At 37.2% G+C, this 25,496-nt stretch overlaps 6 protein-coding genes across 11 annotated transcripts; 3 read left to right on the top strand and 3 right to left on the bottom strand.

Moving 5' to 3' along the window:
- Nucleotides 1–451: 451 nt before the first annotated feature.
- LOC9307151 (synaptotagmin-3) lies at nucleotides 452–3,589 on the bottom strand. 2 transcript variants are annotated; one of them, XM_002873094.2, is made up of 11 exons: nucleotides 3,241–3,589; nucleotides 2,892–2,990; nucleotides 2,623–2,797; nucleotides 2,419–2,537; nucleotides 2,191–2,292; nucleotides 2,030–2,104; nucleotides 1,833–1,909; nucleotides 1,502–1,751; nucleotides 1,024–1,407; nucleotides 795–923; nucleotides 452–672 (listed from the first exon to the last, which is right to left on the bottom strand). In XM_002873094.2, the coding sequence occupies exons 1-11, from the start codon at nucleotides 3,349–3,351 to the stop codon at nucleotides 544–546; spliced, it is 1,650 nt and encodes a 549-aa protein (XP_002873140.1). In that variant the 5' UTR covers nucleotides 3,352–3,589; the 3' UTR covers nucleotides 452–543. The 2 variants fall into 2 exon arrangements, with proteins under 2 accessions (XP_002873140.1, XP_020878498.1); XM_021022839.1 differs by lacking the exons at nucleotides 2,191–2,292; nucleotides 2,419–2,537; nucleotides 2,623–2,797; nucleotides 2,892–2,990; nucleotides 3,241–3,589 and having other exon boundaries at nucleotides 2,004–2,099.
- Nucleotides 3,590–5,949: 2,360 nt separating this feature from the next.
- Nucleotides 5,950–9,754, top strand: LOC9309209 (phenylalanine ammonia-lyase 3). Its single transcript, XM_002871035.2, has 3 exons — nucleotides 5,950–6,414; nucleotides 7,668–8,321; nucleotides 8,418–9,754. The coding sequence occupies exons 1-3, from the start codon at nucleotides 6,050–6,052 to the stop codon at nucleotides 9,487–9,489; spliced, it is 2,091 nt and encodes a 696-aa protein (XP_002871081.1). The 5' UTR covers nucleotides 5,950–6,049; the 3' UTR covers nucleotides 9,490–9,754.
- Nucleotides 9,755–10,063: 309 nt separating this feature from the next.
- On the top strand, nucleotides 10,064–15,904 carry LOC9307152 (probable lysine-specific demethylase ELF6). Of its 2 annotated transcripts, XM_002871036.2 has the most exons (7): nucleotides 10,068–11,609; nucleotides 11,939–12,017; nucleotides 12,145–12,212; nucleotides 12,516–12,666; nucleotides 12,758–13,260; nucleotides 13,345–13,509; nucleotides 13,655–15,904. In XM_002871036.2, exons 1-7 carry the CDS (start codon nucleotides 10,553–10,555, stop codon nucleotides 15,640–15,642), a joined length of 4,011 nt encoding a protein of 1,336 aa, XP_002871082.1. In that variant the 5' UTR covers nucleotides 10,068–10,552; the 3' UTR covers nucleotides 15,643–15,904. The 2 variants fall into 2 exon arrangements, with proteins under 2 accessions (XP_020877334.1, XP_002871082.1); XM_021021675.1 differs by having other exon boundaries at nucleotides 10,064–11,609; nucleotides 12,758–13,509.
- Nucleotides 15,905–17,410: 1,506 nt separating this feature from the next.
- LOC9307153 (OTU domain-containing protein DDB_G0284757) lies at nucleotides 17,411–20,441 on the top strand. Of its 3 annotated transcripts, none has more exons than XM_021022386.1 (11): nucleotides 17,411–17,673; nucleotides 17,974–18,368; nucleotides 18,453–18,670; nucleotides 18,764–18,837; nucleotides 19,208–19,262; nucleotides 19,345–19,419; nucleotides 19,517–19,590; nucleotides 19,678–19,726; nucleotides 19,848–19,932; nucleotides 20,019–20,075; nucleotides 20,192–20,441. In XM_021022386.1, the coding sequence occupies exons 2-11, from the start codon at nucleotides 18,068–18,070 to the stop codon at nucleotides 20,239–20,241; spliced, it is 1,038 nt and encodes a 345-aa protein (XP_020878045.1). In that variant the 5' UTR covers nucleotides 17,411–17,673; nucleotides 17,974–18,067; the 3' UTR covers nucleotides 20,242–20,441. The 3 variants fall into 3 exon arrangements, with proteins under 3 accessions (XP_020878045.1, XP_002871083.1, XP_020878046.1); XM_002871037.2 differs by having other exon boundaries at nucleotides 17,411–17,677; nucleotides 20,192–20,435; XM_021022387.1 differs by lacking the exon at nucleotides 17,411–17,673 and having other exon boundaries at nucleotides 18,145–18,368; nucleotides 18,458–18,670; nucleotides 20,192–20,435.
- On the bottom strand, nucleotides 20,377–21,919 carry LOC9307154 (thioredoxin-like 3-2, chloroplastic). The gene is made up of 5 exons (XM_021022389.1): nucleotides 21,555–21,919; nucleotides 21,222–21,296; nucleotides 21,031–21,097; nucleotides 20,881–20,898; nucleotides 20,377–20,770 (listed from the first exon to the last, which is right to left on the bottom strand). The coding sequence occupies exons 1-5, from the start codon at nucleotides 21,872–21,874 to the stop codon at nucleotides 20,666–20,668; spliced, it is 585 nt and encodes a 194-aa protein (XP_020878048.1). The 5' UTR covers nucleotides 21,875–21,919; the 3' UTR covers nucleotides 20,377–20,665.
- Nucleotides 21,920–22,037: 118 nt separating this feature from the next.
- On the bottom strand, nucleotides 22,038–24,272 carry LOC9309210 (probable protein S-acyltransferase 15). Of its 2 annotated transcripts, XM_002873096.2 has the most exons (7): nucleotides 23,893–24,271; nucleotides 23,407–23,499; nucleotides 23,210–23,311; nucleotides 23,059–23,130; nucleotides 22,732–22,830; nucleotides 22,533–22,628; nucleotides 22,038–22,407 (listed from the first exon to the last, which is right to left on the bottom strand). In XM_002873096.2, exons 1-7 carry the CDS (start codon nucleotides 24,151–24,153, stop codon nucleotides 22,315–22,317), a joined length of 816 nt encoding a protein of 271 aa, XP_002873142.2. In that variant the 5' UTR covers nucleotides 24,154–24,271; the 3' UTR covers nucleotides 22,038–22,314. The 2 variants fall into 2 exon arrangements, with proteins under 2 accessions (XP_002873142.2, XP_020878047.1); XM_021022388.1 differs by lacking the exon at nucleotides 23,210–23,311 and having other exon boundaries at nucleotides 23,893–24,272.
- Nucleotides 24,273–25,496: the final 1,224 nt, after the last annotated feature.

A 25,496-nucleotide genomic window follows, 5' to 3' on the forward strand; every position in this document is an offset into this window, starting at 1 on the left:
AGTTTGATATTAGGTGAGTAAATCATAACTATGTCTCCTTGAACCCTATTGTTCTTATTTTCTGAATCTATCGCCCTGAGGTTTAGGCATTACACTTGGTGTAAACTTCTGCAGGAGGAGTCCCATATCAATCGCAGCAGCTATTATCTACATCATAACACAGCTTTCCGATGACAAGAAACTGCTTCGAGGTCAGTTTCATGTGCATTGTGTTTCACAAAACAAGAAAAATACTCTTTCTAACTGTGAAATTGAGCCTGCAGATATATAAGTAGCAACCGGAGTTGCAGAAGGCACAATAAGGAACTCATAAAAGGATCTGTATCCTCACCTTCCTAAGATCATGCCAGCTTGGTACGCCAAAGGGGAAGAAGATCTCAAGAATCTCCAAACCCCTTAAGTCTCTTTTCTGCTTTTTCCTGTCTTTGTATGAAACATTTTACCACTCATCTAATATGTAATTCGAATTTTAATTGAAATAATATAATTTTGATCAAGAACAGGCTAGAACAAAACTTCAATGAAGAATTGTTATCAGCTTTGTTAACTAGTTGTCCAACGGATCTCAATGTGAATTATGCCGTTTCTGGAATTGATAAGATGGTATTTCTGGTTGATCCTTCCATTGTCAACAACATCGCCAAGATTTATGTCTACATGTCCTAGTTCCTCCTACATAGAGATCAAGCAAAGGTATAAGTTGAAATGGGTCTGTCTGCTCGAAAACCGGTTTACAGCCTGCAGTTGTTTAACCGAGTTTTTATCAGGCTCGGGTGAAGGCATGAGATCTTTACCTTTGATCGAAAGTGAAAGCCGGTTCCTTTACTCATGACCTCAACGCGTATACTCTCTTTCACTGGAGGCTCCTCTAGTGTAAACTGGAATTCTTCGTTCCATCGAGGGTCTCGTGTTTTCTTCAACATCTGATCAAGAAAAGGTACGACATAATGTATTTGAGCTTAGTCTCATCATGACCCAAATAGTTCTTTAGTAGCTTCTAAGCAAAATGCAGGTTGAATTTACCTTTGTTTTCTTCTTTTCTCCTCTGAAGAGAACAACAGCATAAGGGTTCGAGTGTTTCTTCTTGCCCTCGACATCTTTTGCAGATTGGACTGCAACCGAGAGTAGACCAGCTTGGCTGAGAAAATCGTCGTCCTCTGATGATTTCTCGTCTCTGCTTTCTTTTCTCTGGTACTCATCCTGACTTTTATTTCTACTCTTAAGGCTTTCTTCTCTGAATGGCACATACCTGAGATCCAACTCTAATCTTCCTCTCTTTTTCTTGTCTCCAGAATCCATAACAACATTTGAGTTCTTGATCAGATCAAGATTAAACGCCTTCTTCTCACCCGGGTTAATCTTTTGCAAGGGGATCAGCTGCATTCCCAATCTGTCGTGCCCACCGACCTATAGAGATATAGAGCAGCTTTATAAGAATGGCATAAAATGTTGGACTAGAGAAGAAACCAGACAGTGGAAGAATGAAGTGAGATGCATGGACCTTGTCCCAGTCAAAGACTTCTAGTTGAAGGACTTGTGATTTCGGGTCCTTCACGATGAGCTTAAAGTGTTCGTTCCATTCCGGGTTTAAGTTCCTCTTCTTTATGGTGGTTTTCTTTGCTGGAAGCTTTTCTCCAGTTAAGCTAAGCTTGACATAAGGGTCAGATGTTCCCAGCAAATCCTTCTTGAGGAGATTACGAGCTCGAATAATGTTCACATGTAGTAATCCAACAGGCTTCTTTACAGAAGCTCTACATTAGAAGTAAACTTATACATCAGAGGAAAGTAACAGAATGACCTCATGATTTCTAGTCACATTGATCAACACTTACGTTGAAGCATCAAGAATAGGTATCTCAAGCACTTGTGGCCAATGGTACATACTTGAAACTTGCCTTTTAATAGTTTCCTGCAAAATCATGATATAAAGATAAGTTCTCTGAAAAGATACCGATGAAGGAGCATCTCATTTGACTAGATAAACAACATAATCCAGCTCCTACCGATAGGAGGATCATCAATGCAGCACCTGAACATATCTGTAGAGACCCGGTATGGACATGACATCTCCACCAAGCACTTTCAATCCAAAATCAACATGTGGCTGCAAAGAGAATCATGTTTAGCAAAGCAGGCCACTTTCAAATCTACTCTGAGTCACTCTTGTGTGAAATACAGAGATGTAGCTACCTTTTCCATTAATGAAACTACAACCATTCCGAAACAAGGGAAGGTCGGCAGAAGAGGCTTCAGAGCTACACGCACTATCGCAAAAAACTGGAGATCTACGAGCTGCAACGGTAAAACATTTCAATATTCAGAAGTGAAGATGCTAAAACTTTGTGTTTATGGAACTAAAGAGTGGTATAGCTTTTCATTGCTTGTGTTTCATTCTTTGACAGTTTCAGTCTTACTGACCTGAACTCTAATTCGTAAAGAGAGAACCTTTAGCACCAAAACAATGTTGGGATTGCCTGCCCATTTTATTGATGGTTCAAACAGAAGCTCCTTCTCATTGGTCTCATAGAACTTAACGCCTGCAGAAGATTAGGCCTTAACCATTAATAGCACATTGAAAACAACGGTAAGAAATCACAAGAGCTAAATGGGACAAGGATTTGCCGTGAACTGTGGGTGGAAGCGGTCCAAGACTCAAATTTTCGAACTCAATGGATTCTATACAGAAGGTCCCAACAAAATCTGCAAATATAAGTTGTGCAGAACTCCGGATGATACCGCAAACAGCGTTATCGAGGTAAGGCCACATGTATGAGATAAATTTGTTAAACCAGTCCACCTTCATGTAAACAAGAGAAAGCACCATCAGTCAAGCAAGTAACCGAGCTTAGATACTAAAGTCCGAACACACAATCCTATAAAATGTGACTTACTCTTTCATAATCTGGATTCTTCATCCACAATGGAATCTCAGGTAAAAGATCAAGAAGAACACTGATGCTAGTTTCAACTAGTGGCCTCGCAGGTGGATACTGCAATGTGTTAAAACAGTGTATCATTAACCCTCAGATTCATAAACTAAAGTAGATAATCAGCAATTTTAATGAACAGTAAACCAAAGCCTCAAAATTTGATGGTAGCTACATGAAAAGTAAGAAGCTTTAATTCAAAACTAGGCTCTTAGATTCACCATCTTCAAACAAATTAAGAGAACAAAGCCTCAAACATGAACGATGAACGAATCAAAACGAAAGATGCGAAAAGTGTGTTTGATTGTGTTACCTCTTGGTGGGTAGGCTGAGAATAAATCAAGACGAAGAAACCAAGGATGAGTCCGATAGGGATTCCGATTACAAAACCGATGATCCCCAACACACTGGTGAAGAAACCCATGTTTTGTTTTTTTCGATGAAAATCTTATAGAAAAAAAAAGCGAGAAAATAAAAAAGAAAGAACAAGTCAGTCAGTAATATATGGAAACACGAAAGAGAAGGAATCGGGTCCAAAACGGTAACGACGAAGAGCCCTTCTGTTCTGTTTCCAACCGCCAAAATCTTTTTATGTGACAAAAGTTAAGTTTTTCCGATTTGTTATTATTTTTTATTTTTTTCTAGAGGATGAAAAAAATCACGAGATGTCATTTCCGTAGCCGACGTGAAAGTGATTTTTATTATCCTTTTCTTGTGTGATTGCCTGTGTTTTGTTTGTTGGCCTAATCAACTTGGGATTTTTAGCTTTCTTGGAAATAAATAAGATCACGATAATTAATTACGTTATGGTCCCAACTACAATTTGTTGGACTACTATTGGAACTAACAAATAAATACCCGAATTGATTGGATGAGTTAGAATATTACTACCTTTTAAGTTTTTGATATAGTCAAATTTTTAAATCATAGATTTGTAAAAATTAAATAGTAATAAAATTTTAAAATTAAATACATTTTTGGGATAAAATCCGTGTACTTTTGATTATATAAAATAACTCATTTTAATACAATTAACCATAATATTAATAGTAATTCCCTAATTGGTTAAATAGTAGAGTTGAACTTTATTTAATTTTATGGTAATACTTTTATTATTATCCTACTTAAAGAAAATCCAAAATAGTTTTACTTTTTTTTTATTGTGTTTAGTTCTTTTTTTTTTCTATTGATATTTGTGTTTAGTTCTTGATATTTTTATTGTTTACTTTTCTAAGATAAATCAATGTTGTAATGTAATTATATATAAAAAAATGCTTTAGTTTTGAAATCAACATCGAAAATGTGAACCAAACCCCGACCCGAAAGCCGCTGCCTTTCCATGCTCTTCAATTACATTTTTTTTTTGGTGAGCATGCTCTTCAATTACATAGTGTGTTAGTATTTATTATCTGCATGCATTGATTATAGGATATATTCTATTTATCTTAAATGTTGTTTCTATCAAAACCAAAAACAACATAAAAAAACATCATATTTCTAAAATATATCTGAGCAGAGCCGGCCATGAGGCCAAGCAAGGCAAGCTTGTGTTTGCGGCCCCAAATCCCCCATATATATAATCGGCCACATTTTTAACAATAATGTTCAAGTAGTCTAGTGGTTTTAAGTGTGTTATAATGTGTGCAGATGACCAATTCGAATCCACTAACTCTGTTTTCAATGTTTTTTTTTTTTTTTTCATTTTTAATTTTTTCTTACAAATCATAGGTTTAATATTATTTTTTGTTGCTTGTGGCCTTCAAATTCTCAGGGACGGCTCTGTATCTCAGTGATGGACAAACCAAACGTAGATTAGTGAAAGAAAATGCTCAAAACCCTAAGTCTTCTATCGTGACGAAGTAGAACTCGCAAAAACGGGAAATCGTCGAAGAAAAGAAATCCAAAACTTATTTTATTGGAATCAAATCTATCACGAGAAGACGTTTGACATCTCAATCGTTATAAATTTCAATAAAATGTGTTTCCATTGAATTGATTCATACGTCATTTTCGTTCCACATACGCCAATCGTGTAATATTTTAAATATTTTGGTTGAACATCAAAACTTTGTCAACAATAATGTAAACCAATATCTAAGTCTCTCTATTTGACCAAAGACCTTAAGAACCCTATCGGCTATCGCTATATATATGCTTTTTCAATATAACTCTAGTCTGAGAGATTTGAGCCCGCCACATGGTGAGAGGTGTAAGAGAGCAAGAGCCGCCAGTAGCTACAACAATATCCTGCTTATGATTTATGCAGTTATATATACTTTTTTGGTCATTCAATTATTACTACTTTTGCTTTGTTCAAAAACTTTAGTGTAAGGGCATCTCAAATGCCTATCTCTATAATTTCCTCTATTTTAGAGGAGATTTTGCTGCAATGTATGCCTCTAAAATAGAGTTTTCTCTAAAATAGAGGAGAGAGACATTAGATTACTCTATATATAGAGGCATTTATTGTCTCTCTCCTCTATTTTAGAGACACACATTGGAGCAAAATCTCCTCTAAAATAGAGTTCCTCTAAAATAGAGGAAAATATAGAGGTGTGCATTGGAGATGGTCTAATTTTCACATCATTCTTTATTTATTGGAGTGTCTAGCAAAGATTAGTCTTTCATACTTCCATTTCATTAGATTTTAAACTTTTTTTTTTTTTTTTTTTTAAAGATTTTAAACTTACCATTAAACTTTACCAGTTAACAAATTGTGGAGTATTTAGCAAAGACAACATGTGTTTTGTTGTGACTGCAACGATTCTAGACTTCTAGTTGTAACGAGATAGTGTGTTTGTCATATAGGAGAAAAGAAAAGAAAATATAAACACATTATACGAGAAAGAAGTTAAGACAGAAAAAAAAAACATGTTTAAGCGGTTGAAACTAATCGTATGCTTGAAGTATTTTAAATAATACTGTACTATTTAGCAAAGAAAATAGTTGTCAGTCACATTATGCGAGTGAAGAAGATATGAATGTTTATCCTTTTTTTTGTGGCTAAAAACGAATACTCCTATATATACTTCGTGACTATCCAGAAAACCCAATCTCTTAATCCAGCTCGTTAAAAGCTCCAGACTTGTCATTTGGGTCGCCGTCAGATTTTGTGATATATTATGGAGTTTTGTCAACCAAACGCAACCGCAGCAGCATTGAGCGACCCACTTAACTGGAATGTAGCAGCGGAGGCTTTAAAAGGGAGCCACCTGGAGGAGGTGAAGAAGATGGTGAAGGATTATAGGAAAGGAACGGTGCAGCTCGGCGGAGAGACGCTGACCATCGGTCAGGTTGCGGCGGTGGCGAGTGGAGGAACGACAGTGGAGCTTTCTGAGGAGGCTCGTGCCGGTGTAAAGGCGAGTAGTGAGTGGGTGATGGAGAGCATGAATCGTGGTACCGACACTTATGGTATCACCACTGGATTTGGTTCATCTTCTCGTAGGAGGACTGACCAAGGTGCTGCTCTTCAAAAAGAGCTTATTAGGTAATTAATATTCATAGTTGAAATCATTATATTTTTTAGTTTATTCTGTCGAAAATAAAATAGAATCATAGAAAACTAGGTTTAGAAACCCAATGGCAAAAAAAAAAAAAAAGGTTTAGAAACCCGCACATAAACTAATTTTTAAAAGGAATACATACTTATATCCAGCACCGGTAGATAAAGAATTTATAATATGCATGTGACATTTTACACCAACTAATAATCGCACCTAGTACTATAAAAGTTCAATTTTTTTAATATGTTAAATGAAGACTAAACTTTTGCACATTTTTTAGTAAAAACGACTTTCTGCCGAAAGAAGTTAAAAACAGCATCACTAAAGACGAGCATTTCATTTCATTGAATATCTTTTGCAAACAATTTTGTGTGTTTTATGAAAAATAAACGTTTCTGCTTTATCTGTTCCTCTGGACTGTTCTCATACTTTTATTGAAATCAGCTTTAACGTCTTAGAAAATGAAAAAAGGAGTGTGAGCGTGGAGGCAAAGTTGCATTTTTTTTTTTTTTTTGGTAAAAGTTGCTTTTTCTTTTTCTTTCGTCTTTTGGGTTGAACTAGAGAAGATGTGTCAGTCCGACCAGTGAAAGAATAAAGATATAGATTCAGTGTCGATAAAAATTGTTTAAGTGCAGTCAAAGTTATGCATTATTATGAGTAGTTGACAAAAAGTCATTAAAAAAAATAAAAGGAAATTGTTAAAAATGTTTCTTTTGGTGTACCCCTTTTTAAAATGCCCCTTTTAGATATCCATTTTAAAAAATGCTCATTTTTAAATCTGAAATTTTTAAAAATGTTTTATTAGGTTTATAAGGTACTTATGGATTGTAACTATTACTTGAAGACTCGATCCAAGTATTTATAAGGTTTTTTAAGGTGTTTTTAAAGGTTTTACAAGTTATTTTAAAGGATTTTTAAGGTTTTTCAAAGGTTTTACAAGATATTTTAAAGGTTTTTAAAGGTATTTAAAATGCATTTATAAGGTATTTATAAAGTATTTATAAGATTTTAGATACATAGAAATGTAGTTTGTGTATGTTTTAATAATGTTACATACATATTTGGGTAAATCTTATATTTTTAAGAGCATTTTTTATAGGGTTTTAAAGAAGGGATATTTTGAAAAGTGGCATTGAAAAAGGACTATTTTTGCAAAAGCCCCCAAAAAAATTATGATGATGTCTTAAGAATTGGTTTAAAACTGACGGATATATATATATCAAATTATATGAACCAGGTACTTGAACGCCGGGATATTCGCTACCGGCGACGGAGATGACGACACGTCAAACACGCTTCCCCGGCTGGCTACAAGAGCGGCGATGCTCATCCGCGTAAACACCCTCCTCCAAGGCTACTCTGGTATACGCTTTGAGATACTCGAAGCCATCACAAAATTCCTCAACCGGAAAATCACACCGCTCCTCCCTCTCCGAGGCACCATTACCGCCTCCGGCGACCTCGTTCCATTATCGTATATTGTTGGATTTCTCATCGGGCGCCCCAACTCACGATCTTTGGGCCCATCCGGCGAGATCCTCACCGCCTCGGAGGCCTTCAAGCTTGCCGGAGTATCATCCTTTTTCGAACTCCAGCCCAAGGAAGGGCTTGCGCTCGTGAATGGGACTGCGGTGGGATCTGCTTTAGCCTCCACGTTACTGTACGATGCCAACATTTTGGCGGTTTTTGCGGAGGTTGCTTCGGCCATGTTTGCTGAGGTTATGCAGGGGAAACCGGAGTTTACGGATCATCTTACGCATAAACTCAAGCACCATCCTGGTCAGATAGAAGCCGCCGCAATCATGGAGCATATCTTAGACGGAAGCTCTTATGTCAAAGAAGCTCAACATCTCCACAAGATTGATCCGCTTCAGAAACCTAAACAAGATCGGTATGTTCTTGGGTCTCAAGCAACTAGTTTCTTGTTTCTTAAGTAACCCTTTTGGTTTGCTTTATGATTAAATTGACTAGCAATTTTAGTTAACAGTTACGCTCTGCGAACGTCGCCGCAATGGCTCGGACCACAGATTGAGGTGATAAGAGCAGCGACAAAGATGATCGAACGTGAGATAAACTCGGTAAACGATAACCCTTTGATCGATGTTTCACGGAACAAAGCTATTCACGGTGGGAATTTCCAGGGGACACCGATTGGTGTCGCCATGGATAACACTCGTCTAGCACTTGCTTCGGTCGGGAAGCTAATGTTCGCTCAGTTCACTGAACTCGTAAATGATTACTACAACAACGGGTTACCCTCTAATCTATCTGGCGGGAGAAACCCTAGTCTTGATTACGGGTTAAAAGGCGCAGAAGTAGCCATGGCTTCTTATTGCTCAGAGCTTCAGTTCTTAGCTAATCCTGTGACGAACCATGTCGAAAGCGCCTCGCAACACAATCAAGATGTTAACTCTCTTGGGCTGATCTCGAGCCGAAAGACAGCAGAAGCTGTGGTTATCCTCAAGCTCATGTCAACAACTTACTTGGTAGCTTTGTGCCAAGCCTTTGATCTGAGACACCTTGAAGAAATTCTAAAAAAAGCGGTTAAGGAGGCTGTGAGCCAGACTGCCAAAAGCGTTCTAGCTATCGAACCATTCCGCAAACACGACGACATTCTCCGAGTTGTCAACCGCGAATACGTCTTCTCCTATGTTGATGACCCAACTAGCCTCACTAACCCTCTAATGCAGAAGCTGAGGCACGTCCTCTTCGACAAAGCTTTAGCTGAACTGGAAGGCGAGACAGACACGGTTTTCCGAAAAATCGGAGCGTTCGAAGCCGAGCTGAAATCTCTCCTTCCTAAAGAAGTGGAAAGAGTCAGGACAGAGTACGAGAACGGTACATCTAATGTGGCTAACCGAATCAAGAAGTGTCGATCGTATCCGCTGTACCGGTTTGTGCGAGACGAACTCGAGACTAGGTTGCTAACCGGAGAGAATGTCCGGTCACCAGGAGAGGATTTTGACAAAGTCTTCACAGCGATCTCTCAAGGCAAACTCATAGACCCTCTGTTCGAATGTCTCAAAGAGTGGAACGGAGCTCCGATTCCTCTCTGCTAGAACGTTCACTCAGATCAAAGTCTTGCCTTGCCTTTTCAATATCCTGCTTCTTTTATGATTATGTTGTGTGGAGAATATTTGGTGTGTATGTTTAGTTTTCATGACACTGAGTCACTGACTTTGATCAAAGTCTTGCCTAGCCCTTTCATTGTCCTGTTTCTTTCTTGTATGATTATGTCGTGGTGTTGTGGTCGATTCTGTAACGGGTCAGTCTTGTTAAACATAACTTTGATATTTTTATTTTATGTTTTACAATTACCAAAAATTCTTAAGCTTTGGTCAATGATAACTTCTCATACTAGAAATCAGAAGATGTAAGTTTTAGCTAATCACTCTCCAATATATAGAGAGATTCGAACTCCTAATTTTTTTTTGGAATATTTCCTAATTATTACACCAATAGAACTACAGACGTTTTGTTTTCAAAAAAAAAAAAGAACTACAGACGTTTTATAAATCCAGTTAATACTATATTTTTTTAAATTAAAAAAAAAAATAGTTATTTCAAAAACTGGTTATAATAGGGCCATACAGTAGTGGGCTTTTTATAGGTCCAGTACCGGTCCGTAAGAGTCAGTCCGGTCCACGAACCACCGCACCGCTGGTTTAAGTTATCTGACACCTCGCGCACACTAGTAAAAGTTTTTTCATCTCACGCTAACATGCACCAACGGCAAACGTTAAAATAATTTAGGAAATTTCAAGATTTAACATTTTTTTACACAACTTTCTCTCTCTTGCCTCTTCTTCAGTTCTTCTCCGTCTCTCCGTCGTTGCGCAACCGCACAGTTGATATCGTTTCTTCTCTCCTCTCTTTATTCTTCTTCTTCTCCTCATGGAGATTCCGCTGCTTTTGCTGATCGTATCAGTGCCTACAATTTCATCGTGTTGATTTGGTCTCGATTGGAGGGAGCCAAGAAGAATATATCTTTGAAATCAGCATCGAATCTAGGGTTTTAGAGTGCTGGGTTTCTTCAATTGGTTGCTGTTCTTGATCTTGTTCATGGTGGGTTACATCTGATTTTGGTGTTTGAATTGTTAGTCATACGGAATTTGAATTGAGATGGGTAATGTTGAAATTCCGAATTGGCTTAAAGCTTTGCCATTGGCACCTGTGTTTAGACCTACAGACACTGAATTTGCAGATCCCATTGCGTATATATCGAAAATCGAGAAGGAAGCTAGTGCTTTTGGGATTTGCAAGATCATTCCTCCTTTACCCAAGCCATCCAAAAAGTATGTTTTCTATAACTTGAACAAGTCTCTTTTGAAGTGTCCGGAGTTGGTTTCGGATGTTGACATTTCCAAGGTGTGTAAAGAGGATAGAGCTGTATTCACCACTAGGCAGCAAGAATTAGGCCAGACTGTGAAAAAAACGAAAGGAGAGAAGAGTAAGAGTAATTCTCAAAGGAGTGGTGTTAAGCAGGTTTGGCAAAGTGGAGGCGTATATACATTGGAGCAGTTTGAAACTAAGTCGAGAACTTTCTACAAAAGCCAATTAGGGACGATTAAAGAAGTGTCACCAGTTGTCGTTGAGGCATTGTTCTGGAAAACGGCTTCAGAAAAGCCTATATACATAGAGTATGCTAATGATGTGCCTGGCTCTGCTTTCGGTGAGCCAGAGGGTCATTTCAGGCATTTCCGGCAGAGGAAGAGGAGGGGCAGGGGATTTTATCAGAGGAAGACAGAAATCAATGACCCATCAGGTAAGAACGGTGAAAACTCATCCCCTGAGGTAGAAAAGGCACCCCTTGCTTCTACAAGTTTATCATCTCAGGATTCGTCCAAGCAGAAGAACGTGGATATTGTTGATGAAATGGAAGGCACTGCAGGCTGGAAGCTCTCCAACAGTTCGTGGAACCTTCAGACGATTGCACGTTCACCTGGTTCTGTTACACGTTTCATGCCAGATGACATCCCTGGTGTCACATCTCCCATGGTTTATATCGGTATGTTGTTCAGCTGGTTTGCCTGGCACGTTGAGGATCATGAGCTTCACAGTATGAATTATCTTCACACTGGCTCACCAAAGACTTGGTACGCTGTCCCTTGTGATTATGCGCTTGACTTTGAAGAGATTATCCGCAAAAATTCTTATGGCAGAAACATTGACCAATTGGGTACGTTCTTTTTGAAAACTACTGCTAATGATGATATAATGATTCTGTATATATAGAGATGTGTTGTTGTTATAATGCATGTGAAAAATGAGGTTTCCTAGAATGATTACCGCATCGACTTTTTCTTTAATAGCATCATTTTCCTACTTTGCAAATGAAAATGTGGCTAACATTGACCATGGTATGAAGGGAGTTTATTACTCGTGGTTAAATGTCGTAGGTCTTATTGTTTTTACGCTATGATAGATAGGAGACATTGCAATACTTCTTAGGAAATGCTTTGTCCTTCTGTTTCTCATTAACTCTTCTCTGCTCGTTGTTACTATCAGCTGCTCTCACCCAACTAGGCGAAAAGACAACTCTTGTATCACCTGAGATGATAGTTGCATCTGGCATTCCCTGCTGTAGGTAGGCCTTTTATTTCATTGAAACTTTCACTTCTGTTATGTGGAGATGTGAGGCAGTATATGTTTTCTTATAAATACTTCCATGCTCTGCTATATCTATGTTTATTTGTCTTTGTTTGCCTACGTAGGTTGGTACAAAATCCTGGTGAATTTGTTGTGACTTTTCCGAGGTCTTATCATGTAGGATTCAGCCACGGTAAAATGCCTTTTTTCAAACATTTATTTCAAGTCTTAGTGATTCTATGCATTCCATTTGCACTCTCTAAAGTGGTTGAGAAAATGTGAAAAATTGAATAAAGCTGTGGAGAAAAAGGGTGTTTATCGACATAGCATGAGGTGAGGATTGATCTTCTAATCAGAAGAATGAAGAATCATATTTCTATTGAGTAGTTAGATCAGTCACATAGTAAAAAAGTGGTTAGTTTGGCTTAGATTAGGAATACGAATTACGAACTTTTCGGAATCCATAACTAAGCAGATTTAATATAACTTTTCCTAGGTTTTAACTGTGGGGAAGCCGCTAATTTTGGAACCCCACAGTGGCTCAACGTAGCTAAGGAAGCTGCTGTGCGTCGGGCAGCCATGAATTATCTACCCATGCTGTCCCATCAGCAGCTGCTATATCTCTTGACCATGTCCTTTGTTTCAAGGCAGGTTACCATGATCTCTTTGTCAGATAACCTTTTAAGTTTTGATGGACCATGTCAATGCTCATATTCTTGTAAATATTACATTTTCCAGAGTGCCACGATCATTGCTACCAGGTGGTCGTAGCTCCCGACTGAGAGATCGGCAGAGAGAAGAAAGAGAGTTCCTTGTGAAAAGAGCTTTTGTAGAAGATATATTGAACGAAAACAAGAATTTATCTGTTCTTCTTCGAGAACCAGGCTCTCGTTTGGTGACGTGGGACCCTGATTTACTTCCGCGTCATAACGCAGTGGCTCTTGCAGCTGCTGCTGCTTCTGCTGTTTTACCTCCAGCAGTGGCAACAAATGAACTTGAGGAGGGTCATTCTGAATTGCAGAATAAAGAGAAGACGACTCTTTTAGAGGAATTGAGCTTGTTCATGGAGAAGCTGAATGATGTATACTACGACGATGATGATGGTCTGCTTAACGATTTCCAAGTTGATTCTGGAACCTTGCCATGTGTGGCGTGTGGCGTTCTTGGCTTCCCCTTTATGTCTGTGGTCCAGCCTTCAGAGAAAGCATTAAAAGATCTCCCAGAGAGACAAGGAGATACAGGTAACAGATCAGTTCTTATCCAAGCTATGAACTGCATCATATGCCTTTTAAAGCCTATTAATTGTGTTTCTATTAACTATACAGATGCTCAGGAAATTACGACACTGTCATCAGAAAAGTCTGACTGCGAATGGAAAACGTCTTCTCGATATATAAGACCTCACATTTTCTGCCTTGAACACACTATTGAACTTCAGAGACTGCTGCAACCCAGAGGTGGACTGAAGTTCCTTGTAATTTGCCATAAAGGTTAGTCTGCATCATTTGCTCTACTTTTTGACAAACTGTTACATAGGAGAGAATTATGAGTTTTACACCCACCTGAAAACGAAAATTATGTAAAAATCTGTTGATTGTTGATCATTCTGCTGTAACCTTTTTGAAATTGTTGCAGACTTTCAAAAATTTAAGGCACATGCGGCTATAGTGGCAGAGGAGGTCAAAGTCCCTTTCAGATATGATGATGTCCTGTTAGAGAGTGCATCTCAGGAAGAGTTGAGTTTAATTGATCTTGCAATTGAAGATGAAGAAAACTACGAACACGGTGTAGACTGGACCTCAGAACTTGGCATCAATTTACGGTACTGTGTTAAAGTGAGGAAAAATTCCCCTACTAAGAAAATTCAGCATGCACTGTCACTAGGTGGCTTGTTCTCCGATACCAGCCAGATGCTAGATATTTCAACTATGAGATGGCTGCAGAGAAAATCACGCTCAAAAGCTAAACCCATTTCTACCTCAAGTTTCACACCTCGTGAACATCTTGAAGTAAAAGCAGATGGAAAATTAAGGGATAATATGGATTCTCAGGCCGGAAAAAAGGAAGAAAAGATCATCCAGTACTCTAGAAAGAAAAAGTTGAATCCAAAGCCTTCTGCAGAACATGGTCAGGAGCTAGCTACCCTAGCTAAATCAAAAGATTTTGATAAGACATGCAATAAATTTACCAATAGGTCACATCTGGATAGTGCAATTCGTTCTGAGATGAACAGTGAGATTGGAGACTCTGGAAGGGTCATTGGGGTATCATTTTCCATAAATCCTTGTAGCTCATCTTTCACTGTGGGACATGGGCAAGAACATCCCGAGATCACTGTCAAGTTTGGTTCAGCTTTAGATGGGAATGTCACAAATAGTTCCAGTATGGGGAATACAGACTCTGCTGACCTAACCTTAACCTCCATATCTAGAGAGCACCAAGGACACTCTTTGACCAGCAACAATAATGGCTCCAACTCAGGTAGTCATGTTGTGGCAAGCCAGACCATACTTGTTTCTACAGATAATAATCATGGTGGACCAAGAAAATTGTCTGGTGATTATGTCTGCAGTGATGTGTTTGTACGTGGTATTCAGGAAGCGGTTGAAATGAGTGACCAAGAGTTTGGAGAACCTAGGTCTACTGTCACTAATATCGAGGATGAACAGCAATCAAAGTTGGTGCAACCAACCAAAAGAGAAGCTGTATCTGGTGATCACGCACAGGTGGAGGGAGCAGAAGCTGTGTGTACCATAGAAAACTTGTGCTCTGAAATTATTCTGCACACTGAGCATTCTTCAGCTCAAGTGGGTATGGAAATTCCTGAAATAAACACGGCCAGTGAGAACATAGTTGTTGACATGACCCATGATGGTGAACCTTTAGAAAGTAGTGATATATTAAGTTCGAGCAACGGTGATCAAGCTTCTTCAAATGGATTGCAAGTTCTAGATGATGAGCTTAGCATGGAGAGCGAAGTTTCAAGCTCAGAAAACACTGAGGTTATCGAGGCTCCCAATTCTATGGAAGAAGCAAAGAAGAAGCGGAAAATAGAATCAGAGTGTGAAACAAATGATAATCTAGAGCGTAGCATTGGTTTCATAAGGAGTCCTTGTGAAGGGTTGAGGTCAAGGGGCAAGAGGAAAGAAACATGTGAAACTTCATTAAAGCCCACTGAAACGAGTGATGAAGAGAGGAAACCCATTGCGAAAAGGCTCAAGAAAACTCCAAAGGCTTGCTCAGGGAGTTGTCACCAAGAAGTCCCCGCGACAACTCACCCCAACCGATGTTACCTAGAGGGATGCAAGATGACTTTTGAGAGTAAAGCGAAATTACAAGCTCACAAGAGAAACCGTTGCACTTACGAAGGGTGTGGAAAGAAATTCAGGGCTCACAAATATCTGGTGCTTCATCAACGTGTTCATAATGATGAAAGACCTTTCGAGTGCTCTTGGAAAGGATGTTCCATGACTTTCAAATGGCAATGGGCGAGGACAGAGCATTTGCGTCTGCACACAGGAGAACGACCATACAAATGCAAGGTGGATGGATGCGGATTGTCGTTTAGGTTTGTATCGGATTATAGTCGCCACAGACGGAAAACCCTGCACTATGTCACATAGAACGGCACTGAATGCTGCAAAATGGTGGCTGGAGAAAGTGAAAGGGCCTCTCTTTGGAATTGAGAGTTGTTGTAAGATCTAATATCTGGTTGGTTTTTTTAGTTGTTGTCTAGTGTTTTAGACCGTTGTTATGTCTCTTTTTGTAGTAGATGCGACTTCTTTCCACTTTTGAGAACGACTCACTCACACTCTTGTTTGCTTTGACTGTTAAACTCGTAACCATTGGATTCAAAATGTTAATATGCATGATTTTCCCATTTAATCCCAGATCTCTTATTTATTAGGTTCCCAAACGGTTTAGCAAAAATTATCTTGGAACAACTTGTGGATCTTGTTTTCTCCCAGTTAACAAATAGTACCTATCTTTTACGGAATTGTGTTTTAATTGGAAACATAAGTTTTGAGTTTGGTTACGTGAGATTGACGAACTCAATGAGAATCTCACGTAACCAAACTCAAAACTTATGATATGGCATATCATACGTGTGATTGACACACATATCACGGTGAGAAGTATGATATGTGTGTCATTTGGAATTGACGAACACGTGTATTAAACTTGGAATCTATGTCAGATATTGTTGTTACGTATACGTGAGTTAATCCATTATTCTTAATTCTTATTTTTAGAGTTTTTTCTTGTTCTACAAAATTTAATGTTTTATAATAACATCATTATTACTTTTATTTGTAACCAATAAAAAAAGGAAAGAAGTAAAACTAAAATTATTAAATTAATAAACAAATAATTAAATAATATAAAAATTATTTTTTTTTAATTTACGTATAAAACTCAAAACATCAAACTTAAGAGAACATAAAAAATTTTATCTATCGATTACGTATCTTATTAAATCAGTAAATCACGATATAACGCTAGTAATAATATAATATTTATTTTACCAGCAAATATGAAGGAATTGTAGAACTTGGATTAGATGATTGAAGGTGTGAAAAAAAAAAAAAAACAAAGGTAACCATTAATTATTAATGATTGTAATATCTAGTAAACCACCTCGTACCTCAGCGTGACAGCGACTCCTAATACCAAATACGATAACACACATGCCAATTGAAGTAGAGAAATTGTTAAAAATACCCCTTTTGGTGTGCCCCTTTTCAAAAATGCCCCTTTTAGATGTCCATTTTCAAAAATGTCCCTTTTAAAATCTGAAATTTTTATAAAGTTTTATTAGGTTTATAAGGTACTTATGGATTGTAACTACTACTTGAAGACTCGATCCAAGTATTTATAAGGTTTTATAAGGGGTTTTTAAAGGTTTTACAAGTTATTTTAAAGGATTTTTAAGGTTTTTCAAAGATTTTACAAGATATTTTAAAGGTTTTTAAAGGTTTTTAAAATGCATTTATAAGGAATTTATAAAGTATTTATAAGATTTTATATACATAGAAATGTAGTTTGTGTATGTTTTAATAATATTACATACATATTTGGGTAAATCTTATATTTTTAAGAGCATTTTTTATAAGGTTTTAAAAAAGGGGTATTTTTGAAAAGTGACATTGAAAAAGTGGCATTTTTGCAAAAGTCCCATTGAAGTAATATGTGCAACTATAATGTCTAGAAAAAAGTGGAAAAATTAAATATACAGTGATTAATGATTATAATGAATGTAAATTTAAAGAAATAAATAAATTTACAAAAAATTGTAGGAATAGAGAAACAAATTATTTGGTAATTTATGACTAAAAAATGAAAATATCTGAAAAGGATTAAATAAAGCGTGATCTAATCGTTATAGAAAGTGGAGACACGTGGACAAATCAGGGGAGGGTATTGGGAAATAGCGGGGTTTTAGGATTGTCTTTAGCAACCGACCTCCGATATTAACCCGACGACGGTGTGAAACGCCGTTAATGTTATATATATCTGCCGGCTCTTTTCTTTTTTCAACGGCTGCGATTCTCTCTCTCTGACCAAACCCATCTTCAAAGGTTTTCTCTTTCTTTCACTTTTTCTCGTTCCCAAAATTTTCATTAAAAAGTTTCAGCGATCTCCAGGTTCCCGAGGTTGGTGAGTTTTCCAAATTCTCTAACTTTTTTTCCCTTTTCTTTTCATTTGATCAATTCGTTTTGAAAAGGTCAATCAATTGTTATTAAAAATTATTATATTGTTGGATTTGTTGGGGCTTTTTGGTGAAATTTGGTTCTGGGTTGGTCTCCAAATTGATGAGTTGGGCGGCAATCTGTTGCTTTTAGCCTATTGCTTTGATGATTTGCACACTAAATGCGGTTTCTTTTGATAGTTTATACATCATATCGAGAGAGTTTGTTAATGATCATGCGTTCCTCGTTTTCCATCTTTTGCAGGAAACTCAATTCTAAACGCAAGAGCAAGCCAAAAAACGCAATTTTGGTTGTTTGTGTTTTATAAAGTTTGACAATTTTATCAGTTTTTGAATAAATGGGGTATGAGCCTGATCCTGATGCTCTTCGCTGGGGTCTTCATGATCTGGAGGTTTGTACACTTACAAATGCTGGTTCTTGCTCTACTGTAACAAGGTATGAGTCAGGTGGTGGTGGTACTCAAGGCTATGTTAGAGAAGGTTATAATCAGCCTTTGACTGGTTATGTAGACAATGATGCGGCAATTGCTCAGTTTTATCAAGACGAATTGTCTAGAGTTGCTCGAGCCGAAGCATCGGGGCTCAATAATCTTAGTCCTACTTCTGTTGTTGCACAAGAGTGGCCTCATCCTCATCAAGGTGGATTTTCAAAAGTTCTTAGCTTTTATGAATTGTCTATGGAATCACTATTTGGAAAATCATTAGTTTACTTTTTGTCTGCAGGGCAGGAAAATCAAGGGGAAGCCATTGCTATATCCCGGGAAAGTGATATTCTTCATAATCATAACGGTAACATGGAAGATAAGAATGTTGCAAGGATAAGATTTCAAGGAGGACAAAGTTCCCCACCTCGTGATGATGACTCAGTTTGTTCTGTAGAAATAGAAGAAGAATCTTGGTCAGAGGTTGGGAAGCGACTGAATCAAATGATACCTATTGCTGTAAGTACCTCTTTTCTTTGTGAGGTTTTCTGATCAACTTATCAGAAGCATATGTAAGTTTTAAAACCCCTGATTTTGCTTGGTGTGATGCAGCACGTGCCGAAAATCAATGGGGAATTACCGTCAGAGGATGAACAGATATCTGATCATGAACGGCTATTTCAGAGGTATGTTATAGATGTGGTATCCAATACATGCTAGAGAACAATTGCTTGTCACCATTTCCGTGGATTTGGTTGGTTTTTTTAAGCTGTGAGAACATAGAAATGCAATCATATCTCTAGTCTCAAGTTGCATGGTTAATTGGTACATCGATTTTCTGGAACAACCTGAGCTGCTTCAAATGAACTAATATTGACTTAATTAATTTTGATAGCTGAGATTTTTGTGGTTTCAAACTTCTTCTCAGGCTTTTTGTTAGTTAGTGCTAAGAGTCCAAACAGATTGTTTTAACTTGGCAATTAATCTTAGCTTTATACATTTATATGAATGGATATTTAGAAATCTCTTCTTTTGTATGGCAATTATAAACTACAGATTACAGCTTTATGGCTTGGTGGAGAACAAGATTGAAGGAGATGGAAACTGCCAGGTTTTTTTCTTTTTCTCATTTCTAATAAAGGCTTTGCAGATAAATCTCTAGCAGCGTCTCACTGGTTTACATTTTTCCTCAGTTTCGGTCACTATCAGACCAGCTTTACCGCTCTTCAGAACACCATAACTTTGTCAGAGAACAAATTGTTAATCAGGTTGAGATATAGTACCAAGAAAAGAATCTATTCTCCTCCATTTCAGTTCAATATTCTTATCCTTTGATGATTTAACATTCTCATATATATATTCCAGCTTGCATATAATCGAGAGATGTATGAAGGTTATGTTCCAATGGCGTACAATGACTATCTTAAAGCAATGAAACGGTCAGAAACTTTCAATTCCTACCATTGAAGGTTACTGCTTTAGCTTATCACTAATGGTGAGAATTTCCTAATGTTTTGGGAACACAGGAATGGAGAATGGGGTGATCACGTTACTCTTCAGGCTGCTGCGGATTGGGTACTTACACAACCTAAGCACTTTCTTTTCTGTAGAAATTTTGTGTGTAAGATGAAAGAATCTTTAGGGAATGAGGTGAGATTTAGCTACTTAAGTACCTTTTTTTTTGCTGTTATTGCAGTTTGGTGTTCGGATGTTTGTGATAACGTCATTCAAGGATACATGTTACATTGAGATCTTGCCGCAATTTCAGAAGTCTAATCGCCGTAAGTCACCTACAACTGCAAATATTCTCTCGTTTGACCCAAAATCTCAGACATACAATAAATTAATGTGTTGGCTTTTGAATCAGTTATATGTTTAAGCTTCTGGGCTGAGGTTCATTACAATTCAATCTATCCTGAAGGAGGTATGTGACATTTCTTGTATGATTATAATCTGTTATAGATTCTGTTAAGATTTCTTGTTTGATCAAATTAGTTTGACTATTGAGCTTTGTCTTCCTGTGTTCTTGGCAATGTGTAGAGCTGCCCATACCGGAAGGCAAGAAGAAGAAGAAATATTGGGTTTTCTGATGGAAGCACAAAGTTGATGAAGTCTGCATATCAATATGTTTATTCTTTTTTTTCTAACTTAGAATATATTTAGTGTTAGAGAGCATTATGCGCTTGTATATACTGAACATAATCCCGTTAGCCATAGTCTGCTCATTCTTTTCAATAAAAGTTGTATTGATCTTATAAATAAGTAAGAGTCTACAATTACATTACATTTGTGGGTATCAACCGATATAGGATGGCTACAATTCTTGCTTACCAAAGCCTCAATGTGTTTCCCTTACTCCAATAGTCTAGTTACAGAACAGATAAAAAAACAAGACCAATCAACCGATAGTTCAAGTTACAGAACACATACTCCCATAACTGAACATTCCTATGAGTGACCCCAAAAAACTAAGAACAATCTGAGGAAAAAAGAGCAGAGCCTTGAGACCGCAATTCAACTGATTGAATCGTTCTCTATCATTTCCCTGACTTCGTTAACCACAAAATGCGCTTTGTGGCCGCCAATAACTTCAGCTTGTTTCTGACCATCTCTCCATAGCTGCAGAGTGAATAAGACACAGAAATCAGTGATTGTTTTGAAAAGAGTTTAGTCAGAGTCTAGATCTGAATTATAAGTTCCTTGAAGATATGGGAAAGGATAAAAGAAACCTGAATCGTTGGCATTTTCTGCGTCCCCCGGTGTTCCAAACATTAATTAAGTAGTTGTTAGATCAACAAGCCAACAATCCAAGGTTCTGATTAAAATTGATTCGAAAAGAGTTGTTAATACAGGAGGAAGATTTGTAGAATAGGGCTTACCGTAACTCCTGCACGGGAAACAAGTCTATATGGCACAGCGTTGACATCAACATGATAAAACCGCAGTCTGGAAGAAATAGTTTGAATCAGAAAACCACCAGTAAGGTAAATATGTAGGCACCAGTTAGAATAAATCTCACTGTCAAGATCCAAACATTCTCTGAAAACAAGAATATAAAATTACTCAAAACCTTGGATAGAATTCAGCAGCCAGCTTTTCGAGTTTTGGTTTCAAGTAAATACATTTCCTGCACCAAGCTGCCATCCTACAAAATCCATGTAGCTAATCTTCACCAAACCATAAATACACAATCAAACACATAAGAGAGCAAAGACTCGAGCTTTATGAAGAAAACAAACAATTGACGAATTCAGGAGACAGTGAAACACCATGAGAAATCCAAAAACGTAGGAAGAATCTGAGTGCAAAGTACTCTTTTTTTCCATCGGATTCTTGTTGATACTAGAATCAAGGAACCAATCCCATATAGATTTGATCTAAAATCTCTAACCTAGAAACTCACCAGACAATTACAACTGATTCACCAAGCTTCTGAGCTTCCTCCATCACTTGATCAAAGTGGCTCTCGCCACAGATCGGTCCGAGCTCAACAGACACCGGCGAGTCATCGAGCTCTTGCAAACCACCGTCCTGCTTCAGGGCATCGACTTCTCGGAATCTCTCCGCTGCCAAACAGATTTTATCGGTAAAAGAATGAAATTTGAAGTATCTCGGTTGAGAGAATAAGCTCGAGGTTTGACGAGAGAGATATGGAGGAACCAAAGCTGAGATCTTTGGGTTTAAAGATCGCAGAGATGATGACAAATTTACAACTTCTGACATTCTCTTTCACTGAAACTCTCAACAAGATTAGCAATAATAATACGTAACCTCCAATCCAATAGTCAAATATACCAGAAAAATAAACTCTTTTAGTTTTAGGAAAAGCCCCCACCGTTTTAATGGTAATATCGGATTAAAGCCTCTACTTTTATATGAAACAATATAACCCAACAACATTCCGATGATCTTACATATCAAAAACCATACTTGAAGCTGTTTTATCTTACAAAACTGTCACATCAACACTGTTCAAGAAAGCAACACTGTTCAAGAAAGCAAAAGAATTTATCAACTTCGTTTAGCTCTGTTTAACCTGAAAGACATGAACACTGTTCCATATTTTGGCTTATGAGGTCACAAAAAATGTACAAGTGTATGATTGAATTGCTGGGCAGATCCGCTGAAACTGTAACTGGAGATCGGTGACTGAAATTTTTAAGCTAGCTATCTCTCGATGCAGAGAAGCTAATACCGTCTTCAGAATTCCTAGTAAATGTGGGGCATAGCCATTTGATCATGTTAGGGCCTAACACCTGTGAAAAGCATGTAACTTTTTCTGGTCAAGTTCTTGATCAGAAATACATAACAGCGATGAATTGACTGAAGACTTCACATTGTGTAAGACACAAATGATAGAGGTCAATGTAATGAAAGGTACCGAGGTGATGTTTTTGTAAACACCAATATCGAATTGATGCCTAAAGCTTTGTCCTGATTTTCTAGCTAACCACGAGGCCCGCTTTGAATCATAATGCTACAAAGAAAAATTGCCGATTTACGCATTGAAATTTTATATGGAAGAAAGCCTCTTTATACGTCCTATCTTGAAGACTGTAGAGGAAAAATAGAATGCATACCTCAATGGTGGTTATATTGTGTGCGATGAGGTAGATATGCCAACAAAGGAGAGTCCCAAGTGTTATGCTTAGTCCGATCATGAAGATCCCACAACAAACCTATACCGTCAACAAAACACCGATAACTGTAAGTTGCTTTCGATACCGATAAGTTACTCATCTCTAAGTTTTCTATTCTTCAGAAAAAGATGTGATTCCTCGATAAATCTGCTTGATGACAAGTAACAAGTTTTTGAGAGAGTGCAGCATTCTTTTGAAACCAATGAAAATCGCTTAAATGCTAAGGATGCAGAAGCTATAGAAGACTTTCCAGTAAACAAAACTTACAATGAAAGTTTTGAGTGGAACATTTCCCGCATAGGAATCTCCGTTCTTGAATGCACAGCAAACCAGCAACACCTAAAATAACATTCATACACATAAGAGGAAAGTCTGACCAAGAAAAAGATTCATAAATTGAGAATTGGGATTTAAGTACTGTAGAGTAGATGGAAGCCACAGTTGCATAAAACACAAGAATGAAGAAAGCCTTATAGTTTGCATAACCAACACAGTTATTTATCCAAAGGCAATGGTGGTCCTGTCACATATATACATAAAAAACCGTTTAAAAACGAATCTCGATACACAAGATTCTGACAAAGCTTTGACTCAAAAGTGCTAAAATTTACCTACCATCTTCAAGACGCATCTTCTGCAAACTCGGCAATGGTGAGTCCGAAGAGGTTTATATGCAAAGCACTTATCACATTTCCTTGTTTCTGTAGCCTAATAAGTTAAATCAAATCAGAACAACATAATTCTATGCCCACTTGCAATCTCAAATTATCCAGGAGGAGGCAAATTTAGAACTCGAGGATTTCAAAATTTAAGCAGCTACTTTATATCAAACAGCATCAGTGATATAGCCATTCTTCCTAAGCTTAACACTAACATTAAACCCCTTTTCTGTAACACGGAAGAGAAAAAGCCATCGACTTTCACCTATTGTGAGCCTAAACTTCTTCAAATGACAATATAAGAATCGGTTACCGATCAATAAAGGCAAAAAAGTAGCAAACCCCAAAGATTCACAGATTTATCACTACTACTAGTTCAAAAGAGCAACAAAACATAAATACCCAAATGCTTCAAATTCAGAGGTACACAGGGGGAGCTTACGTTACCATTGGACCAGCCAGAGTCTTCAACATCAGGAACATAAGATGCTGGAACACGACCTGGATCTACAAGAACGCAAATCGAGAGCGAGAAGAGACAGAGAGATGCCAAGAAGCTGAAGAGTAAGGCGTTTAATTTCCCAGCTGAGCTTCGTAAACCAACCCAATCATCAATGAAAATGAAGAGTGTGACGTAGTACACGAAACCCATCACCAGAATGACCGAAAGGACCGGGATCGAGAAGAATCTCCGGCAACTCATCGCCAAGATCTCTCCGTGGCTCGTGAACTCTCGACCGGTTTATTCCTCGCCCGCCCAAAATTTGATGGTAAACCGAATCGAAATTTCCCAAAATGAAAAAGAAAAAAATAAGTTAGTCAAATTTGCTTGAAACGAACGATATTTAATTCGCTACTTAATTACTTACCAGTGCGAAACGGGCTCATTAGTTTGTGGTGGCTTAATATGGTATCAACTAATTAAATTGGGCTTGTGGCCTAATATAATGAGGAAGAAATTTAAATTTACTTCATAAAGTATTAGGCTATTAGCTTACTTTTTATTTATAACAATTATAAAATCTAAACAAAATCCCTTTAATATCTTTAAACCCGTTTGACTCGTAATTGTTGTTTTTTGTATATATCATTGAACAATTCTTGGGTTCACCCCTAGGAGTGAACTACTTTCATTCACCCCCTTTTAATTATCCAATTAGAATTTGCCATATCATCTAGTTAAAAAAATTAAAACAATAAGATTAAGTCATAACCACTCTTTTATAAACCGAAAACGATATTTAATCTCGTTTAATCACAAAATCTAAACCCTAATTCTCTTTTGTAAACCCAAACCGTCATTTAAACTCGTTTAATCGTAAAAAATCTAAACCCTAATCGTACTTTCTAAACGCAAACCGACACTTAACCTCGTTTAATTGTAAAATCTAAATCCGTTTATAAACCCAAACTGATAGTTAAATTCGTTTAATCATAAAATCTAAACTCTAATCCTTTCTAATAAACCTAAACCGATACATAATTTCATTTTAGTGGCAAATTAAATTTTATAATTAAATAAATTTTTTATTATTAATAGGTGGCAGATTTTAATTGGATGAAATAAAAGGGGTGAACATAAGAGGTTCACCCCTAGGAGTGAACCCAAGTATTTTTCTATATCATTTATCTTTGAGTAGTTTTTCTAATAAATAATTTTAGTTAAAACTATTATTAACATCTGAACTTAAATACTTTATTTTAAAACTTAGTTATCAACTAAAAATTTTAAATATAGAGATTTTTTTTTAAGTGTTCATTTGTATGTTGTCTATAGACAATAAATCGATTTTCCGTCTACCCAATTGTAGAAATAACTAAATTTCACAACTATTTAGATTGCTTCTATAGTATTAAATCATCAATGGCATCAATTGTACGTTGGTCGTCGATGTTGTTGTATATAATCTCATTTTTCTATTGATTTGATTAGAATAACGTACAAAATTTGTCCGTCGATTCCAAGTGGTCTAGAGGAAAAAAAGCTCGAGGTTTGATGAGTGAGAAATCCAAAAATGTGGGAAGAATATGAGTGAAAGTTTTGGT

Source organism: Arabidopsis lyrata (assembly GCF_000004255.2).
Source record: "Arabidopsis lyrata subsp. lyrata unplaced genomic scaffold ARALYscaffold_6, whole genome shotgun sequence".
Taxonomy (NCBI): Eukaryota; Viridiplantae; Streptophyta; class Magnoliopsida; order Brassicales; family Brassicaceae; genus Arabidopsis; species Arabidopsis lyrata.

Coding starts and splice junctions, on each gene's coding strand:
- LOC9307151 (XM_002873094.2), bottom strand. CDS start 3,351: ATGGGTTTCTTCACCAGTGTGTTGGGGATCATCGGTTTTGTAATCGGA. Junction 2,798..2,891: donor AGAATCCAGATTATGAAAGA/GTAAGTCACATT, acceptor GTTTACATGAAG/GTGGACTGGTTTAACAAATT. Junction 1,752..1,832: donor CCTATTCTTGATGCTTCAAC/GTAAGTGTTGAT, acceptor CTTCTAATGTAG/AGCTTCTGTAAAGAAGCCTG.
- LOC9309209 (XM_002871035.2), top strand. CDS start 6,050: ATGGAGTTTTGTCAACCAAACGCAACCGCAGCAGCATTGAGCGACCCA. Junction 6,415..7,667: donor CTTCAAAAAGAGCTTATTAG/GTAATTAATATT, acceptor TATATGAACCAG/GTACTTGAACGCCGGGATAT. Junction 8,322..8,417: donor CAGAAACCTAAACAAGATCG/GTATGTTCTTGG, acceptor TTTAGTTAACAG/TTACGCTCTGCGAACGTCGC.
- LOC9307152 (XM_021021675.1), top strand. CDS start 10,553: ATGGGTAATGTTGAAATTCCGAATTGGCTTAAAGCTTTGCCATTGGCA. Junction 12,213..12,515: donor TCATGTAGGATTCAGCCACG/GTAAAATGCCTT, acceptor AACTTTTCCTAG/GTTTTAACTGTGGGGAAGCC. Junction 12,667..12,757: donor ACCATGTCCTTTGTTTCAAG/GCAGGTTACCAT, acceptor TACATTTTCCAG/AGTGCCACGATCATTGCTAC.
- LOC9307153 (XM_021022386.1), top strand. CDS start 18,068: ATGGGGTATGAGCCTGATCCTGATGCTCTTCGCTGGGGTCTTCATGAT. Junction 19,263..19,344: donor AAGGAGATGGAAACTGCCAG/GTTTTTTTCTTT, acceptor ATTTTTCCTCAG/TTTCGGTCACTATCAGACCA. Junction 20,076..20,191: donor TTCAATCTATCCTGAAGGAG/GTATGTGACATT, acceptor GGCAATGTGTAG/AGCTGCCCATACCGGAAGGC.
- LOC9307154 (XM_021022389.1), bottom strand. CDS start 21,874: ATGTCAGAAGTTGTAAATTTGTCATCATCTCTGCGATCTTTAAACCCA. Junction 21,297..21,554: donor GAATCAGTTGTAATTGTCTG/GTGAGTTTCTAG, acceptor TGGATTTTGTAG/GATGGCAGCTTGGTGCAGGA. Junction 21,098..21,221: donor GCTGCTGAATTCTATCCAAG/GTTTTGAGTAAT, acceptor TATTTCTTCCAG/ACTGCGGTTTTATCATGTTG.
- LOC9309210 (XM_002873096.2), bottom strand. CDS start 24,153: ATGAGTTGCCGGAGATTCTTCTCGATCCCGGTCCTTTCGGTCATTCTG. Junction 23,500..23,892: donor CTGGCTGGTCCAATGGTAAC/GTAAGCTCCCCC, acceptor TTAACTTATTAG/GCTACAGAAACAAGGAAATG. Junction 23,312..23,406: donor GAAGATGCGTCTTGAAGATG/GTAGGTAAATTT, acceptor TATATGTGACAG/GACCACCATTGCCTTTGGAT.